At 34.2% G+C, this 19,229-nt stretch overlaps 1 protein-coding gene across 2 annotated transcripts in view; it reads right to left on the bottom strand.

Annotated features, from left to right (window-relative positions):
- Positions 1 to 591: 591 nt before the first annotated feature.
- The window catches only part of IFT74 (intraflagellar transport 74), an 88,457-nt gene continuing 69,819 nt past the window's right edge, over positions 592 to 19,229 (bottom strand). For both annotated transcript variants that reach the window (XM_053205025.1, XM_015081330.3), the window contains 4 exons: positions 6,815 to 6,978; positions 6,143 to 6,268; positions 2,451 to 2,511; positions 592 to 900 (listed from right to left, as the gene is read on the bottom strand). In XM_053205025.1, coding sequence (XP_053061000.1) covers positions 782 to 900; positions 2,451 to 2,511; positions 6,143 to 6,268; positions 6,815 to 6,978 — 470 coding nt within the window. In that variant the 3' untranslated portion in view covers positions 592 to 781. The remainder of the gene's footprint in view (positions 901 to 2,450; positions 2,512 to 6,142; positions 6,269 to 6,814; positions 6,979 to 19,229) is intronic.

Genomic DNA, 19,229 nt, shown 5'->3' on the forward strand with positions numbered 1-19,229 from the left:
GTCTCCCAGATTTATACTATACAAATCTACCTCTTCTAGATTTTCTTTTCAAATGTTTGGGCAATGCTTACAAATTACTACTTCTAGTCCAAAAGAGTGAATGTATACTCCAGAGTGGCAATGAACAGTAACAGCCGTAAGTGCAATTCTTTTAAACTTCATGTTTTTGCTAGCATATACATGTTAGAAAGTATTTTTAAAATGCAAAGGTTAAAGTTTTTAATTCTGAATCTTTAGGGATAACTGATATACAAAAACTGTGTTAATATATTTACCTGCAACCCTATATTCCCTAAAATACATCAAATATACCCTATTTGAGAAATAAAGCTCAAAGCTAAACATCTCCCTTCTATTCTTACTTTTTCTAGAAGCAAAAATTGACAAGACTGATATATATGCTAAATAAGAATCACACTCCTTGTATCCCCCCCTAGAGATGGTACATTAAAAAAAAATGATGTCATTTGCTGCCATGGACAGATTATACCAACTAAAATGAATCTCAATGGCCACTTATAGTTTATCTCTAGGTTGTTTGAGACATTTTTATCACCCACATGAACAAATACAAATATCATAAAAAGATACTTTAATGTAAAAACTTTTTATTGAACTATTACACTATTTAAAATACACTCTTCAAAGCAGTCACAAAAATTATAGCACTCAAACATTTTAGGTAAAACTCTTCAAGGGTAAGTTATTTTTTTTTCAGTCAGCTTGTCCAAAGTTCAGTATCTAGAGGACACTACTACAGAGACTTGCAGTTGGTTCAGACTCAGTTTCTGCTCATGCTATGTAGAGCGTCCACAAGGTTTTTATTGTACTCTGCAATCTGCTTGGTCACAGTCTTCATAATTGACTGGTAATCACTCTCTTGACTCTTGGTTGCTATAACTAATTACATGAGTTAAGGGAGAACACTGATCAACAAAAATAGTGATCTATTTTGGCTTTGGAAGGAACCAATTCATACTGGTATTTTTCTTATTGAAAACTGAAAACAGCACAGAAAAAGCACAATTAGAATATATAGGAAAAATACAGTAGATTAAGATCATTTAAAACCTAAAAGGCCAAGCAAAACTTGTTTCAAAAAAGTACACCTACAGGGGCACCTGCGTGGCTTGGTCAGTTAAGCATCCGACTTCAGCTCAGGTCATGATCTTACAGTTCATGAGTTTGAGCCCCACATTGGGCTCTGTGCTGACAGCTCAGAGCCTGGAGCCTGCTTTGGAGTCTGTGTCTCCCTCTCTCTCTCTCTGCCTCTTCCCTGCTCATGTGCGCACACACACTCTCTCTCAAAAATAAACATTAAAAAAAAATATTTAACTCTAAAAAAAAAAGTACACTTATACTATAAAAGTTTTTGTAAGTTAATATGTTATGCATCTCAATCTAATTCTGTTCTGAAAACAGCTGAATGTTCAGAAGAACCATGTTCTCTAGAGTACCTCACAATTTCAGAAGTCTTTAGACTTCACTGTATTTCAAAATCGCCTACTTTGTGTTGCATAAAACTAGACTGCTGGACTAAAGTATATTGTGTGTGGGAATCTTCTTTTTTAAAAAAACAATATTTATTTATTTTGAGAGAGGGGGAGAGAGTGAGAGCACGCAAGGAGGGACAGAGAGAGAGAGGGAGGGAGGGAGGGAGGGAGGGAGAGGGAGAGGGAGAGGGAGAGAGAGAGAGAGAGAGAGAGAGAGAGAGAGAGAGAGAGAATCCCAAGCAGGCTCCATGCTCAGCACAGAGCCTGATATGGGGCTTGATCTTGTGATCATAACCCGAGCTGAAACCAAGAGTCAGGTGCTTAATGGACCAAGCCACCCAGGTGCCCCAGGAGTCTTCTGCTTTTAAACCAAGTTGCCCTATTGTGGGAACAGAGTTCCTGATGTATTTCATCTGGAGATAAGCTGGGATCCATGCTGCCCTGAGCTAAAAGTTCAGCAGTTTCCTAGAGGAGAATCTATACCACCAATGAGTCAGGAGCTATTTTTCCAAGCAGAGATGTCCTTAATGGGTCAAAGAAGGGAACTGAAAATAAGTGTTGGGGAAACGTTTCTCACAACTTCACAACACATGCCCTCAGTAGCTGTTTCCTTCTCCTATATAGTAGCACAAAAAGATAAGTAAGAAGATGGGATATAAGTTCCACCTTAGTAGAAATGTGAGGTTGAATTGGCTGAAACACAAATGAGCTTGAAGGTCAAATTTCTCAGGAGACTATTCGGTTTATCTCCCTCTCCTGCCCGGATATTCAAGGTACAGACATACCCTAATTACTGTAGACTAGAGACTAACTCTTATTCATTTATGACCCACATAGTTTGGCTCAGTGATATTTGATAGATGTATGTTAAATTTCATTTCATTTCAACCTTTAAAGAAATTCCTAGGGAAAAAAAAATCACTTAGTCAAGTTCATTTGCAGCTTTTTAAAGGATACATTCTTTCATCACAAAATTATTTTGCTCATGGTGTTGCCACTTCCTCTCCAAATTTGTAAGCTAAAAACACAAAATAACAATGTTAAACAGTACCCATATTCAGAACAATTATACACCCTTTTAAGAGGATAAGGAAAAAAACATTCAATTTTAAGTCTTATCAACTCCTTGCATTTTAGTGAGATAAAGCCATGGTACACAAAAAAGAAAATTAGAAAAGATTAAACAACCGTAAATACATTAATAAATACAATGTTGAATTTGACAACAGGTTTTACTCTATATGTTTATTTTAATTGGAAAGCATTTACAATATTTATTATGCCAATGAATGTGCCAACTGAAAGACAATTTATGATTTTTTCCCTTTCCTAAAAGAACTAGAAAGAAAAGAATAGGACATAATGGGAATCTCTCCTTGAAATCTGGAAGTCTAATGCCACAAATGTGATATATATTCTAACACTGTCAAAGGTTCAACTATATAGGAGTAACTTCCTTATTTCCAGGGCTAAATTTCCTGTCTAATTCCACAAGCTGTGATAAGAGCAGAGCTGCAGTGTGAAGATTATAAGAGGGTTGGTAAAAAGCTGGCGCTGTTACAATAATTTCTGCATCAACAGGAAACTAATGTGGATATTATATTGATGGTTGCTTCCTCAGAAGACAATTTTACTGTTATAGAATTAAATTGTTTTTCTGATTTAATTAACCTTGTAACTCTGGGTTATGGTCTTTCTTTTTTAAGATGCACATAGTACTTTTCCTAAGCAAAAGACTGTCTGAAAAATGAAACATTAAAATAACATTGTGCATGGACATTTCTAAGAGGTAATGATCATTTTTAAGAATCTGATAACTGAAGCAGCATTAATATTTCTTTCTACTCTCATGTTAAAATTAAGGGCATATGTTCAGTCTTAAGGTAGCATCCATCTCATTGTTTCTTCTAAAGAGATAAATCTAAATATTATGATAAATCCTAATTAATTGTATAAACTGTATGTGCCATGAGTTAACACTATTAAATCAGATATAGCTCCCCAGCTGGGAACTCAAAGTTAAGATGAACTTAAGGAAGCAGTCAGCATTTGTGGCAATAAATCTCTAATAACCTTTTGCAAAGTCAAGTACCAAACTTTTCCTCTTTGTTTCATACAAAGAGGTGGCCTTCTTAGAATGCAGCAGACCTCTTAAGTGCTAAATGAATGATGCTATAAAAGCAACACTATGTAAAGGTCAACTTCCTTCTATATTATACATGTGTATTAGTGACTTGCCTTTAAACCTCCGAGGATATCTTGAAGCATTAATCTTTTTTTTCCCTACAACTTAAACAGTCTGTTGTGTGTTCTTTATATATTCTGGATATTAACCCCTTATCAGATATATGATTTGCAAATATTTTCTCCCATTCTGTAAGTTGTTTTCATTTTGATTGTTTCTTTTGCTGTGAAGAAGCTTTTTAGTTCGATTAGGCATACGTATTTATTTTTGCCTTTGTTACTTCAACTTTTGGTATCATAACCAAAACACTGCTACCAAGACTCATGTCAAGGAGCCTTAAAAAAATTTTTTTTAATGTTTATTTATTTTTGAGAGAGAGACAGACAGAGAGCAAGCAGGGGGAGGGACAGAGAGAGAGGAGAAAACAAAATCTGAAGCAGGCTCCAGGCTCTGAGCTGTGAGCACAGAACCCAACATGGGACTCAAACTCATGGACCACGAGATCATGACCTGAGCTAAGTCGGACGTTTAACCGAATGAGCCACCCAGGCGCCCCATGAGAGCTTTATCCCTATGTTTTCTACTAAGAGTTTTATAGTTTGTTTCAATATGAATATTGTTTAAATGATATCAAGTAAATAATAGCCATTCCTCAAAAAAGTCTGTTATGAAAATTATTTATAGGTGTCAAAAAAGTTTTCAAGAAAACAGTTGTGAAAGATAATGGGACCAGATTTTATGTGATCAGTAGGGATTCTCAAAAAGCAACAAATAATACAGAGAATAAATTGTGAGTTATGTTATGAATTCCCGTTACCAGTATATGGTGTTAAGTATATGATTAGTACTTGATGTGGGAATAAACAAGGTAGCCACTGACTGGGTCTAAGAAATTGTGTTTGTTAGGTGTTTTCCTCCTTAAGTATATCAATATTTTTTCCTAAGAACCATTTAAGACAATAGCCTCATAAACTTTTTCTTACATTTCTTCAGCATCCATCCCCACTCTAAACAGCCTAGGATAACTGTGCCAATTACAAATCTATATCTAGACCTGTACATCATGAAGTAGAGACAGAATAACTGATAAATTTGAGAAAAAAAATTAGTGATTTCTAAGCTTTTAGTTGTGGCAAACTCTGATGAGACTCCACCCCTTTCAAAAAGAATATAAGGTATATCTTTGTCTTTAAAATGGTAAATCCATATATAGCTGTCATAAAAATCATCAAAAAAAGATCTTGAAATATTTAAGTGAGAAAATTAATGTTTAAAGACTATATGCATAGAATTTGATTTTTGGAAAAACAATGTAAAATGGGTATAGAACTGCACAGGAAAAAGTTTACAAAGATATTATACCAAAATATTAACAGTGATTGCCTATCATGATCATATTACCAAATAAAGAAAAGAATAATTTTTCATGCCTTTAGTGTTAATAAATCATAGTTACAAATTGCTAATGTATGTATACTAACTAGACATGAGAATGATCAATCCTTATCAGACCATAATTACTGATTTTGTACACATCACACATGCTTCATTTAATCCTCCAACAAATAGTTTTTGAACACCTATTATGTGCAAACCCCTGGCACAGTGTAAGAAGAAAGTGAATGAGACAGAAATCATCTCTATCCTCTCAGACAGGGCACTTAATCTAAAAAACTTCTGACATTGTTCAGGTAACTCTGTCAGTAGGATGAATGATATGAAAAGGGGGCTTGTCTATGCATTCTGTGTAAATAATCACAAATGTAAATCAAGTAGTTCAAGTAAATCAAGTAAAAAGTAATGCTTTTTACAGCATTAAACAGTTTTAAAACTAAAAATAACCTAAATGTGCAACAATATGGAACTGCTTCTGAAAATTATATCCATGAAGTCAAATATCATATAGAATCGTATTTTTTAAAAATCTACTGACAAGGGAAAGTGCTTATTAGAAACAAGTTTCTAAATAATATGTACCACATGATACCATTTCTTTAAATATATAGAAATACACATATACTTATGTGTACGTATAAAGTGTGTGTACATATAACATACACACAGAGACTAGAAGGACCTACACAAAAAGGACAAGAATTATTTCTTCTGTGAGATAGGTCATTAAGGTTTATTTTCTTTATTTGTGGTTTTCATGATTTAGCAAAGTTTCTCCATTCAAAATGCTTGAGTTTTGAAATTTTTAAAAGCTATTATCATAACAGCTATGCCTAGAACAGGGCCTAGAACAGAGTGCCCTTCAATATAGGCTTATAGAAGGAGAGCAAAAGTAAATTCACTTCTGAGTGGAGACTGTACACAGTCTGGCTATCTTCAAAACCAGAAAGTCTGGAAGATAAACAAAACAACTTAAAGAAAAAATTGTTTTGGGGTGGAAATACAGATTAAGAACATGGGACAGACAGTTTAAAAACAGAAATAAACTTTAGTCTTTTTTCCTTTTTACCTGAGAATGTGTCTCATTTTCTTGCAATTGTGTTTTTAGCATCTCATACTCTACATTTAGCTTCTCCGTTATTTTCTTAAAGGCATTTCTACGGGTTGTTAATACTGTTCTCTCCTGATGTAATTTCTAGATAGATCCAAATGGAAGCAATAATAGACTTCAGTGAATATCTAGTAAGCCTATATAAATCATTTCCTACTTCAATAATTTCAATGATAGTCTGGTTAAATTCTACCAAGATTATAATTACTCTAAAACTTGTTTGTAAAATTACCTTTTGAGTTATAATAAGTGAAATCAGTATTAACTGTATTAAGGCTGCTATATATATGTTCTTATCCAACCAAATTTAATTTAATTTAAATAATTTATTTTAATGTAAATAGCAAAGAAAAGCCACTGATAATAAAGTCTTAAGTAGGGAAATATCATAATCAAACCTGCATTTAACAAAGTTCATATCTGTTGAAATGCTCTATCCCTCGCTTTTGCCTTTTGTTTAAAACTTGTATCTCCCTAAATTCCTACTACATATGTAAACATCTTTATTTTTTTTCTTAGCTTATATATCAAATAATCAACTGAAAATAATAAATTCTATAAACTACACACATATTAATTTGTTAAAAAAAAACATTTGTATCATAATTTTGTAAGACTGTCACCATTTACCTTTTTCTTTTCTTCACCTGATGATTTTAAAGCTGGCAAATCATTATATGTTTCCAAATCAGCTGTCATTTGCTTAATTTTGCTTTTCAGAGAATGCTGTTCCTCAGTCATTTTACTTTCCAGAAGCTCCATTTTCTGTAGATCCAACTGTAGACGCTGACTGTCTGAAACATAAGAAAATTCAAAACCATAGTCAAAACTTTATTCCTTTCACAAAGACAAATACAATGCAACCATTAAAAATCATGTTTTACAGAGTACCTGCAAAAGAAACGTGTTTCATTACAACCAACGAGACAATACAAAGATAAATTACAAAGAAAAAAAATACTCTTCCTCCAGGTAACCAACATAACCTGATGTATACCAACATACTTGTCTCCATTCTCATACAAACATTCAAGAACACACACTTTTTTTTTTCTTACTTAATAATATAACATATTATGAGACCCATTATTTTTAATAGGGGCATGAAAGCAAATTAGGAAACATTATATATTTATATACATATATATATATGTAGCAAAATTTTGTAGCTATATATATACAGTCAATTCTCCTTACTTATGGTAGTTATATTCCATAAAGTTACTATAAATACTAGGTTAGCAAATACTAAATCATTTGCTCCTATGGGTGATACGGGGTTAGGTTCCTGAGAGCCCCTGGTCACAATATTTTCATCCATCAACTAATACATAACCTTGTTTTGTGTGTGTTTCTGTTTAAACATACCTTATTTAATATATATCGAATTCAAGGCCAACTTATACCTGAACAAAGCTAACCTAACTCACATATTCTCTGTAAGGCACATTGCCTTACAATATTCTTAGGAATAGTGGGCTTAGGAACACGAACCAACATTTCAGCATTGTGCTTGGGAGCCATATTATACAGGAGAATCACCAACAAAAAGTACAAAACTGTGGCAAAAAGTGGCACCAAATATGCCACAAAAAGGATACTTGTTGACAGTATGAGGATTAAAACAAGAAGGCAGCGTGTTGCCTTATTTGACCTCCACTGAAAAATGTATGTCAGGCAATACAAATTTTTCCTGACTTTGCACATGTCCACAAATGATCATGAAAGTGCTACAAGTATTAATTTTGGGGGTACAAATTAATTATGGTGAGTAGGTAAATTCACAAATACAGAATTATGAATGAGGACTGACTGTAAATAAATGTGTGTTTAAGAGGGAGTGTGTGTCTCATTCTTTGCTGCAAAAGTATTGAGCATCTACTATGTGCTAGGTGCTAAGAATAATATGGAGATCAACAGAGACATTGATTTTGCTCAAGGAGCTATATTCTAGAGGTAGAACCAGGATATTAAAGTAAGCATTTACAATAAGTTAGACAACTACCATGAAAAGAGTAATACAGAGTGCCATAAGAGCATATGGGACTAAGAGAACTCTCTAAATATATGCCTTTTAACTGAGTGAAGCCTTAAGGATTAGGAATCCACCAAACCAAGAAGTGAATGTGCTCCAGGCAACACAACCAATATATGCCAAGTCTAGAGGTGAGAAAGCGAGGTACACCTAAGCAAATAATAAAAGTTAAGTATGATTAGGACCCAAAGTTCAAAGTGGGAAGAATTTCAGTTCATGAAGGGCTTTATAAATGAAAAAAGGGAATTGAAACTTTATCCAATATGGCCCTTTGTAGCAACGTGGATGGAAGTGAAGAGTGTGATGCTAAGTGAAATAAGCCATACAGAGAAAGACAGATACCATATGTTTTCACTCTTATGTGGATCCTGAGAAACTTAACAGAAACCCATGGGGGAGGGGAAGGGGGAAAAAAAAAAAGAGGTTAGAGTGGGAGAGAGCCAAAGCATAAGAGACTCTTAAAAACTGAGAACAAACTGAGGGTTGATGGGGTTGGGAGGGAGAGGAGGGTGGGTGATGGGTATTGAGGAGGGCACCTTTTGGGATGAGCACTGGGTGTTGTATGGAAACCAATTTGACAATAAATTTCATATATTGAAAAAAATAAAAACAGTCAAAAAAAAAAAAAAAAAGAAAAGAAACTTTATCCAAAGGGCAATGGTAAGTAATCGATGAATTTCAAATCAAATTGTGGCATAATTAAATTTCAGAAAGTTCACTCTGGTTTCAATGTGGACAATTAATTAGAAAAGCATTACTAACATACCGAAGGACCAGTTAAATGTTGATTCAGTGATCTACATAAGAAATCTTAGACTGGTATTAACACTTTGGGGATTTTTTTTTCATTAAGCAATATTTATTAAGTGCTTTCTGTGTGCCAGGCAAACTTCTAGGCAGAGGGGATACAGCAATGAATAAAGCATATGAAAATCCCTATCCTTATAGAACCTATATTCCAGTAAAAGACAACTATATATATGAAATCTAAAGTTATGTCACATGGAAGTAAATGAGGAAAAAATACAGGGGAGATGTGGAGGGACTCAAGAGATATTAGGGATTTGGGGTTAACAAAACAGGCAATTGACTGGATACAGTGGTTGAGCAAGAGGAGTCAATGCAGAGTTCCATTTCTAACTTAAAGGTAAAGGAGTTGATGGTTGGGGAGGCAGACGGAAGTCTAAACTTTTGTTTGTAGGAGGGAATGAAATGAAGGGCTCAAGTCAACTTAGGATATGTTGTGCGAGTTACCTCAGAAACACCTAAATAGTAAACAGGACATGTATAGATATATGCGGGCGTCTAAAGCCCTGAGAGAAATTTGAAGATAACTATTTTGAAATCATCCACATAGCACTTGAAACTATGGGTGTAGTTGAAATCATCAAGGGAAAAGGATTCATGACAGAACCTATTTTTAAAAGAATAAATTGACATGAGGGAGCCTATAAAGGAGAATAAGAAATGACCAAAGAAGTAAAAGAAAAATGAAACCATGGTGAAAAGACATTTCAAGACTAAAGGAGTGGTTTGTAATGCAGAATACTATTTAGAGATTAAAAAAAAAAAAAAAAAAAAGACTGCAAAATACAAGTTGTACTAACTGGACAGGAAAACCTTGATGTATTTCCTGAGAATAGATTCATAGAAAGAAAAAAAAAAATGGGACCAAGAGTGAGAGGAAGGTTTTGAAAACTTTGGCAGTGAAACCTCAGAAAGGGAGGGATGAGAGCTGGGCAGAGAATACTTGGGAGAGGTTTCTTCTTTTTTGCCAAGATGAAATATTTGAAGAAGACTGAAGAAGATATTGGCAAATGACATATCTGATAAAGGGTTAGTATCCAAAATATATAAAGAACTGATACAAGTCAACACCAAAAGACCCCAAATAATCCAATTAAAGATGGGGAGAAGACATTAACAGACATTTTTTGAAAGAAGACATACAGATGGTCAATAGGCAACAGACGCTCAACATCACTCATCATCAGGGAAATGCAAAAACTACCATGAGGTATCACCTCACAGCTGTCAGAATGGCTAAAATAAATATAGAAGAAACAACAAGTATTGGCAAGAACGTGGAGAAAAAGGGACCCTTGTGCACTATGGTTGGGAATGCAAACTGGCGCCGCCACTATGGAAAACAGTATGGAGGTTCATCAAAAACTTAAAAATAGAACTTCCCTATGATCCAGTAATCGCACTACTGGGTATTTATCCAAAAAATACAAAAACACTAATTCAAAGGGATACACGCACCCTTCTCTATGTTTATTGCAGCATTATTTATAACAGCCAAATTATGGAATCAACCCAAGTGTCCACTGATAGATGAATGGATAAAGAAGATATGGCATACACACACACACACACACACACACACACACACACAATGTAATATTATTCAGTTATAAAAATGAATGGAATCTTGCCATTTGCAATAACATGGATGGAGCTAGAGAGCATATACTACTAAGTGAAATCAGTCAGAGAAAGGTAAATACATTATGATTTCACTTATATGGGCAATTTAGGAAACAAAATAAATGAGCAAGGGGAAAAAAGGAGAGAGAGAGAGAGAGAGAGACAAAAAGAGAGAGAAATAAAAAAACAGACTCTTTCTTAGCTATAGAGAATAAACTGATGGTTACTAGAGGGCAAGTGGGTAGGGGAATGGGTGAAACAGATGATGGGGATTAAAGAGTGCACTTAACCATGATGAGTGCTGAGTAATGCACTCAGAATTGCTGAATCACTAAATCGTACACCTGAAACTCATATAACACTGTGTGTTAACTATACTGGGATTAAAATTAAAAACTATTAAAAAGAAAAGAAAAAAGACTGGAAAGATAAATACCAACATTTGGAAAGATAAATACCAACATTTTAATAGTCATAAATATTTGACAGTGGGAATTTAATATTTAAAAAGTTTTTATTTACGCTTTTCTGTATCTCCAAAATTCTCTGTAATGAATACAAATTACAATAAGAAGGCAATGTTTAAAAAAAGTTTTTTTTTTTAAATTTTTTAATGTTTATTTATTAAAAAATTTTTTTTAACGTTTTATATTTTTGAGAGAGACAGAGTGTGAGCAGGGGAGGGGCAGAGAGAGAGGGAGACACAGAATCTGAAGCACCCTCCAAGCTCTGAGCTCTCAGCACAGAGCCTGATGCAGGGCTTGAACTCAAGAACTGCGAGATCATGACCTGGGCTGAAGTCAGATGCTTAACCAACTGGGCCACCCAGGCAGCTCCAAAAATATTTTGTTCTCAACAGAATTCTATAATATCTACCTTCTCTATTTCAGAGACTTTTAAACATTGTGGTTCTGAATTTAAAAGTCCTTTTTCAATGTGAGAGAAAGGTATGGTGGGAGCCAATATTACTGAGTACCTGAAATGTGCCTGACTTTATATGTTATCTCTTCTACTTCATAACAGCCTTAGGAGGTATGCTATGAGGAAACTGAAGCTTAGAAAGGTATTTTGTCCAAGGTCACACAACCAGTCAGGCTTTGGCGCTGAGTAATATTATTATCATGTTTATGAAAGGTTCATATTTAAGACAGCAAATATTACTTAATGATCCAAAAAGATGCCTCGATGAGGAACAGTGAGCTATGAAAAGAGGAACATAACATTTGCTCAGTTTTGCTATTCAGGCTTCCCCAGACATCTTCTTTGTTTTACTTTTCTTATAGCTATCAAAATAAAACATGAGGGGCGCCTGGGTGGCTCAGTCGGTTAAGCGTCGGCTTCAGCTCAGGTCACGATCTCACGGTCCGTGAGTTCGAGCCCCGCGTCAGGCTCTGGGCTGATGGCTCAGAGCCTGGAGCCTGCTTCCAATTCTGTGTCTCCCTCTCTCTCTGTCCCTCCCCCGTTCATGCTCTGTCTCTCTCGGTCTCAAAAATAAATAAACGTTAAAAAAAAAAATTAAAAAAAAGAGGAGCAAAGTAAAACATGATTAGAGCAAATTCAAAAATGGATACTAAAATGGAACTGCATTGGGTAGTATTGACATTTTAACAATATTTATTCTTCCAATCCATGAGCACGGAATGTTTTTCCATTTCTTTGTATCTTCTTCAATTTCCTTCATAAGCTTTCTATAGTTTTCAGCATACAGATCTTTTACATCTTTGGTTAGATTTATTCCTAGGTATTTTATGCTTCTTGGTGCAATTGTGAATGGGATCAGTTTCTTTATTTGTCTTTCTGTTGCTTCATTACTAGTGTATAAGAATGCAACTGATTTCTGTACATTGATTTTGTATCCTGCAATTTGCTAAATTCATGTATCAGTTCTAGCAGACTTTTGGTGGAGTCTATCGGATTTTCCATGTATTATATCATGTCATCTGCAAGAAGTGAAAGCTTAACTTCATCTTTGCCAATTTTGATGCCTTTGATTTCCTTTTGTCGTCTGATTGCTGATGCGAGAACTTCCAACACTATGTTAAACAACAGTGGTGAGAGTGGACATCCCTGTCATGTTCCTGATCTCAGGGAGAAAGCTCTCAGTTTTTCCCCACTGAGGATGATATTAGCTGTGGGCTTTCCACAACTGGCTTTTATGATGTTTAAGTATGTTCCTTCTATCCCGACTTTCTCGAGGGTTTTTATTAAGAAAGGATGCTGAATTTTGTCAAATGCTTTTACTGCACTGATTGACAGGATCATACGGTTCTTATCTTTTCTTTTATTAATGTGATGTATCACATTGATTTGCAAATGTTGAACCAGCCCTGCATCCCAGGAATGAATCCCACTTGATCATGGTGAATAATTCTTTTTATATGCTGTTGAATTCGATTTGCTAGTATCTTATTGAGAATTTTTGCATCCATATTCATCAGGGATATTGGCCTGTAGTTCTCTTTTTTACTGGGTCTCTATCTGGTTTAGGAATCAAAGTAATGCTGGCTTCATAGAATGAGTCTGGAAGTTATCCTTCCCTTTCTATTTTTTGGAATAGCTTGAGAAGGATAGGTATTATCTCTGTTTTAAATGTCTGGTAGAATTCCCCTGGGAAGCCATCTGGTCCTGGACTCTTATTTGTTGGGAGATTTTTGATAACTGATTCAATTTCTTCGCTGGTTATGGGTCTGTTCAAGATTTCTATTTCTTCCTGTTTGAGTTTTGGAAGTGTATGGGTATTTAGGAATTTGTCCATTTCTTCCAGGTTGTCCAGTTTGATGGCATATAATTTTTCATAGTATTCCCTGATAATTGCTTGTATTTCTGAGGGATTGGTTGTAATAATTCCATTTTAATTCATGATTTTATCTGTTTGGATCATCTCCCTTTTCTTTTTGAGAAGCCTGACTAGAGGTTTATCAATTTTGTTTATTTTTTCAAAAAACTAACTCTTGGTTTCATTGATCTGCTCTACAGTTTTTTTAGATTCTATATTGTTTACTTCTGCTCTGATCTTCATTATTTCTCTTCTTCTGCTGGGTTTGGGATGTCTTTGTTGTTCTGCTTCTATTTCCTTTGGGTGTGCTGTTAGATTTTGTATTTGGGATTTTTCTTGTTTCTTGAGATAGGCCTGGATTGCAATGTATTTTCCTCTCAGGACTGCCTTCGCTGCATCCCAAAGTGTTTGGATTGTTGTATTTTCATTTTCGTTTGTTTCCATATATTTCTTAATTTCTTCTCTACTTGCCTGGTAGACCCATTCATTCTTTAGTAGGGTGTTCTTTAACCTCCATGCTTTTGGAGGTTTTCCAGACTTTTTCTTGTGGTTGATTTCAAGCTTCATCGCATTGTGGTCTGAAAGTATGCATGGTATGATCTCAATTCTTGTATACTTATGAAGGGCTGTTTTTGTGACCCAGTATGTGATCTATCTTGGAGAAGGTTCCATGTGCACTCAAGAAGAAAGTATATTCTGTTGCTTTGGCAAATGGATAAAGAAATTGTGGTTTATATACACAATGGAATACTACGTGGCAATGAGAAAGAATGAAATATGGCCTTTTGTAGCAACATGGATGGAAATGGAGAGTGTTATGCTAAGTGAAATAAGTCACACAGAGAAGGACAGATTCCATATGTTTTCACTCCTATGTGGATCCTGAGAAACTTAAGAGAAGACCATGGGGGAGGGGAAGGAAAAAAAAATGGTTAGAGAGGGAGGGAACCAAAACATAAGAGCCTCCTAAAAACTGAGAACAAAACTGAGCGTTTATGGGAGGTGGGAAGGAGGGATGGGTGGGTGATGGGTATTGAGGAGGGCACCTCTTGGGATGAGCACTGGGTGTTGTATGGAAACCAATTCGACAATAAATTCCATTAAAAAAAAAAGACAAAGACTTTCTGATTTGAAAAAATAAAAAATAAAAAAATAAAATGAACTGCAATACATAATATGCACATCAAATGAAGATATCTGAATTCAAACCTAGCTAAGCTAGTTTCCTCTCTCCTGTGTTCCCAGGGTATGATAATAATCCTAAACATCCTGCAGTTACTTGTTTGTAGATAGAGGCATACATAGTGATATACTTTCACCTTTGAACATTTAGCTTTCACTCTACCTCTATTACAAGGTAGAGATATGAATAGCCTCAGAAAAATATGGTGGTATTTCAGAGTATTAAAAGCCAAACGTGAACATATTCCATTTATTACTTAGAGACTTAGGGGTGAAAGATTTTTATAATAAAATAAGATAAAATTTAATCTTAGAGTGGGATGTATTATTCCCTCTATGTATATATTATTTTTCTCTGGCACCTTCATTGTTTTTCCTTTATGTTGCATTTTAGTAGTATGATGTGGTTAAGAGATTTTTATATCAATCTTGTTTAGGGTTCAATAAGCTTCTTAGATACTGTTTTATTATTTTTTTTAATCAAATTTGGGAAATTTTCAGCCATCATTTCTTCAGTTATCTTTTTTCTCCCATTCTCTGTCCCTCCACTCCTCCTGGAATTTCAATTACATGTATTTCAGACTGCCTGAAACTGACCCACAGAACATTTAAGTTCTTGTTCATTTTTTTTTAAGTTTATTTATTTTGAGAGAGAGAACATGCACGTGCACTAGTGAGTGTGTGCAGGGGTGGGACAGAGAAAAAGGGAGAGAGAGAGAGAATCCCAAGGGAATCCTGAGCTGAGAGAGCGGAGCCCTATGTGGGGCTCAAAACTCACAAACCACACTGTGAGATCATGACCTGAGCCGAAATCAAGAGTAGGACACTTAACCAACTGAGCCACCCAGGCACTCCTACAGTCTCTGTTCACTTTTATTTCTTCTCCAGATTAGATCTTTTTTTTTAAATCTTCAAGTTGATTGACTCTGCGGACTTCAATCTTCTATTAGGGTCATTCAATCAATTTTTCATTTGAGTTATACTTTCAATACTGGAATTTCCACTTGGTTCTTTTTTGTAATTTTTATTTTCTCTGTGGTATTCTCCATCTTTTCATTTATTATGATTTTATTTTCCTTTAAACCCTTAAATATGTTTATAAACATTTAAAGTCTTCTGTTCAACATCTGGATTATCTCTGGTTCAGTGTGCATTGATTGCTTTTCCCCTTGACTCACATCTTCCTAATTTGCTGACATATCTAGTAAGTTTTATAGTATAATGGAAACTTTAAGTGATATGTTGTAGAGATTCTGGATTATGCCGTACTACTTTGGAAAGTATTGATTTTTATTAAATGAGCAATAAACTTTGCTAAACCAAAATTCTAAACTTTTCTCCTTTGGAGTAGACAGCATGTAAAAAAAAAATCTATGTATGCAGTTCTTTCAATTTTTAACTGCTACTTTTTCCTGGGTTCCTTAAAGTTTACTCAATGCATACATAGTTCACTGGTCAGATTAGGATCTGAATTGAATTTATGCATGTATTTTGGCATTGAGTTGCCCTCTTACCAGGATGTCTTCCTTATATGTGGGCAGGAATTAGTAAGTTAGTTTCTTCATATAAAATTTAGCAAAATTTACTTGTAATTGAGTTGTATTATCTATACAGATTCACTAATGGAAAAATCAAATACAAAGCTGCTATTAAATATTAAACTTTCTTCCTCTACCTATAAAACTAGAAAGATTATGGATTAAAATATAGGTGGAAGGTGACATTATAGTAAAAATATCATGTTCAAAAAACTGAATGCCTCCATAACAATGATCACAGGGCCTAAAATATCAAATAGTTTTAAAAGTCTTCAAAAGACAATGATTTAAGAGAGGAGGTTTTTACCAACCAAATTTAAGTTGGTATAATTAAATTTGAGCATTTCCTTTTGTCCCTTTAAGAGTCGCAAGACTCAGTCATACTGACATATATATCCTTAAAAAAACATACATATATACATGGACTTAAATGTTGTGGGATGGGTTTTGTTTTGTTCGATTCATATCTCTACTAGGGTTGGAAACAGTTAAAATGAAAACCAAAGTGCTGAATCAAAGTCCCGGAGGCTTATGATGTTTCAATGCTTCAAAAAGGAAAAGTATAGAGCTTGTATATTTTGAGTGCTCAGTGAAAATGTTACTGAACTCTAACTACAGGTTTAATTTGAAGATATATTAGGGACATACATTTAGGAGCTATAGAAACTGCTTTTCCTAGAGAAAGGGAGAAAATGGTTGGTTGGTATGAGGTAAAGTTTATCTTCCTTTAACAGCAGGTCCCCTTGAAAAGCTAAAAACTTCTCCAAGGGAAGAGACAGGAAGAGGATGCAGACTAGTTCCTTCTGATATGCTATGAAGTTGCAAAGTTTACTAAGCAGTGTGTACATAGTAGCAAAATCTCAGAAGGAACCACTTTGACATGGGGAAATGTTTCTGAAATATTCTGCCATCAGTGCATTTGTTTATTCCTTGGAGTTTCCTTTCCAAAAATATACATAAAAACTATTGCTGACAGATTTCTTGCCTCTTTACTCGTGCAATACAGCACTGTTTTGCAGTCTTTTTTTTTTTTTTTTTCCATTATTGTCCCCCTATGGAGCTTTTTGTAGATAATTATTTTCCCTTATCACTGCTCTCTCATGAAACTTTTATATTACAGATATAATGTATATCTGTTAATTGTACAGTGACACTTTGGAGGGCCACAAGCCATTATAATCAAGATTTTTTTAAATCTCCCAAGAAATAATTTTTCCCCTGTGAGAATAATATTGTTCCATTAAAAAAATAGAGTACACTAAGAAAATCAGGTGATTTCCAATCATAAACTCAAGAGCAAAAGGGGAGGCAATTCACAAAAGGGAATATAAAATTCATTATCTATGAAAGGTGAAGTAGAATATTATAGACTTCTTATGGTGATTTGTAGACATAAGAAACTTCATGTGGAGGATAGTATTAAGAGAGGAAAAATCATTTATATGCTTGGTTTAAATTAACATTTAAAAATAATTGAGTAAATGCAACTAATTGTACAGGCCAAAAAATTCAAACCATTATTAATAAGGAAATTTTTCAGTAAAATTCTTATCATAGTAATAAACTTGAATAAAATTGAAGCCAGCTCTCATTCTTTTTCAACCCTACATCACTGGAGAAAATATAATGGCTAGTTTTTAAAAGAAAATGTAAAGAATAAAGTATAAAAGTATGAAAGGAATTCAAAGTCCTTATAATTGAATTCATTACCTGGTACTGATATTTATCTTTTTAAAAAATGTATGTTTCTTAACAGCCATTTTACAAAGATAGCTTAAAGGAGTAAAAAACTTTTCAAATTAAAATTGAAAATAGATAAATGAAAGCCTTAAAACTATAGTCTAAAACACAAAACAGAGATTTCCTAGATGGAACAATTAAAGATAAAATTCTTTACCTTATAGAAAAAAGAAAATTTAGATGTAAAAATACTCATATTTGAAAAGATCTCGAAGAGGTATTTACACACCCATGTCCACTGTAGCATGAATCACAATAGCCAGGAGGTAAAACAACCTAAATGTCCATCACCAAATGAATAAAAAAATGTATGTATAGTATGTACATACTACAGAATATTATTTAGCCTTTAAAAAAAGGAGACCCTGTTACATGTTACAACTCTGATGAACTTCAAGGGCATTGTAAGTAAAATATCCATTCACAAAGAGACAAATACTGCATGATTCCACCTATAAGAGGTATTTAAAGTAGTCAAACTTAGAGAAACAGAAAGTAGAATATGGCTAGCAGAGGAGAAAAATTGAGAGGGAAATGGACAGCTGTTTAATGGGTGTAAGTTTCAGTTTTGTAAGATGAACAAGTTCTAGATACCTGTTGCTCAACACTGTGCCTACAGTTAATGGTTAAGATGGCAAATTTGTGTTCTGTGTTTTTTATCACAATTTTAAAAATTCTGATAGTTAAACCAATAACAGGTATAAGTCACATTTAGAATGTACCTCCTCTAGTTGTTTAGTATATATTCAGATATACAAGTAAAGCTATAGCAAACAAACTCTAAACAAATCTGGACAGATAAAATATACTTGAATGTATAAAATAACGATAATTGTCCAACTACATCATCATTCTAAATTCAACTGTATATGAATAACATTCGGTATACACTTATAGGTCTATAATCCTTATTAAACAAACTCCTAGGTTATTGTGTTTTAGAATGCAGAATTCTTCAGATTTTAAAAAAATGATACAGCACATATAATGATTATAATAGAACTCCCATAGCAGGGTCTAAGGCAGCATCCTGTCATCAAGTACTTGGCTATTTCTGAAGCAAAAAGTATGAACAGTCATATTAGGTAGGATAATTAAAGACTATAAATAGCCTCATGTCAGTTCAGGTCAGGTTAGGTTTTGTGGCCAGGAGCTTTTAGACCTTAGGATTCCAGATAAATGAATACTGTGGATCTTTTATTCCATTTCAAGAATCCCAACATTTTTACATTAGTAAATATTAATTCTCTATTCCTTGTAATTTTACTAATTGCCAGTGTAATTCCAAGTAGACAAATAAAAACATAGCTAATTCAAAGTCACCACATACCAGCATAAAACATA

Source organism: Acinonyx jubatus, chromosome D4 (genome assembly GCF_027475565.1).
Source record: "Acinonyx jubatus isolate Ajub_Pintada_27869175 chromosome D4, VMU_Ajub_asm_v1.0, whole genome shotgun sequence".
NCBI lineage: Eukaryota > Metazoa > Chordata > Mammalia > Carnivora > Felidae > Acinonyx > Acinonyx jubatus.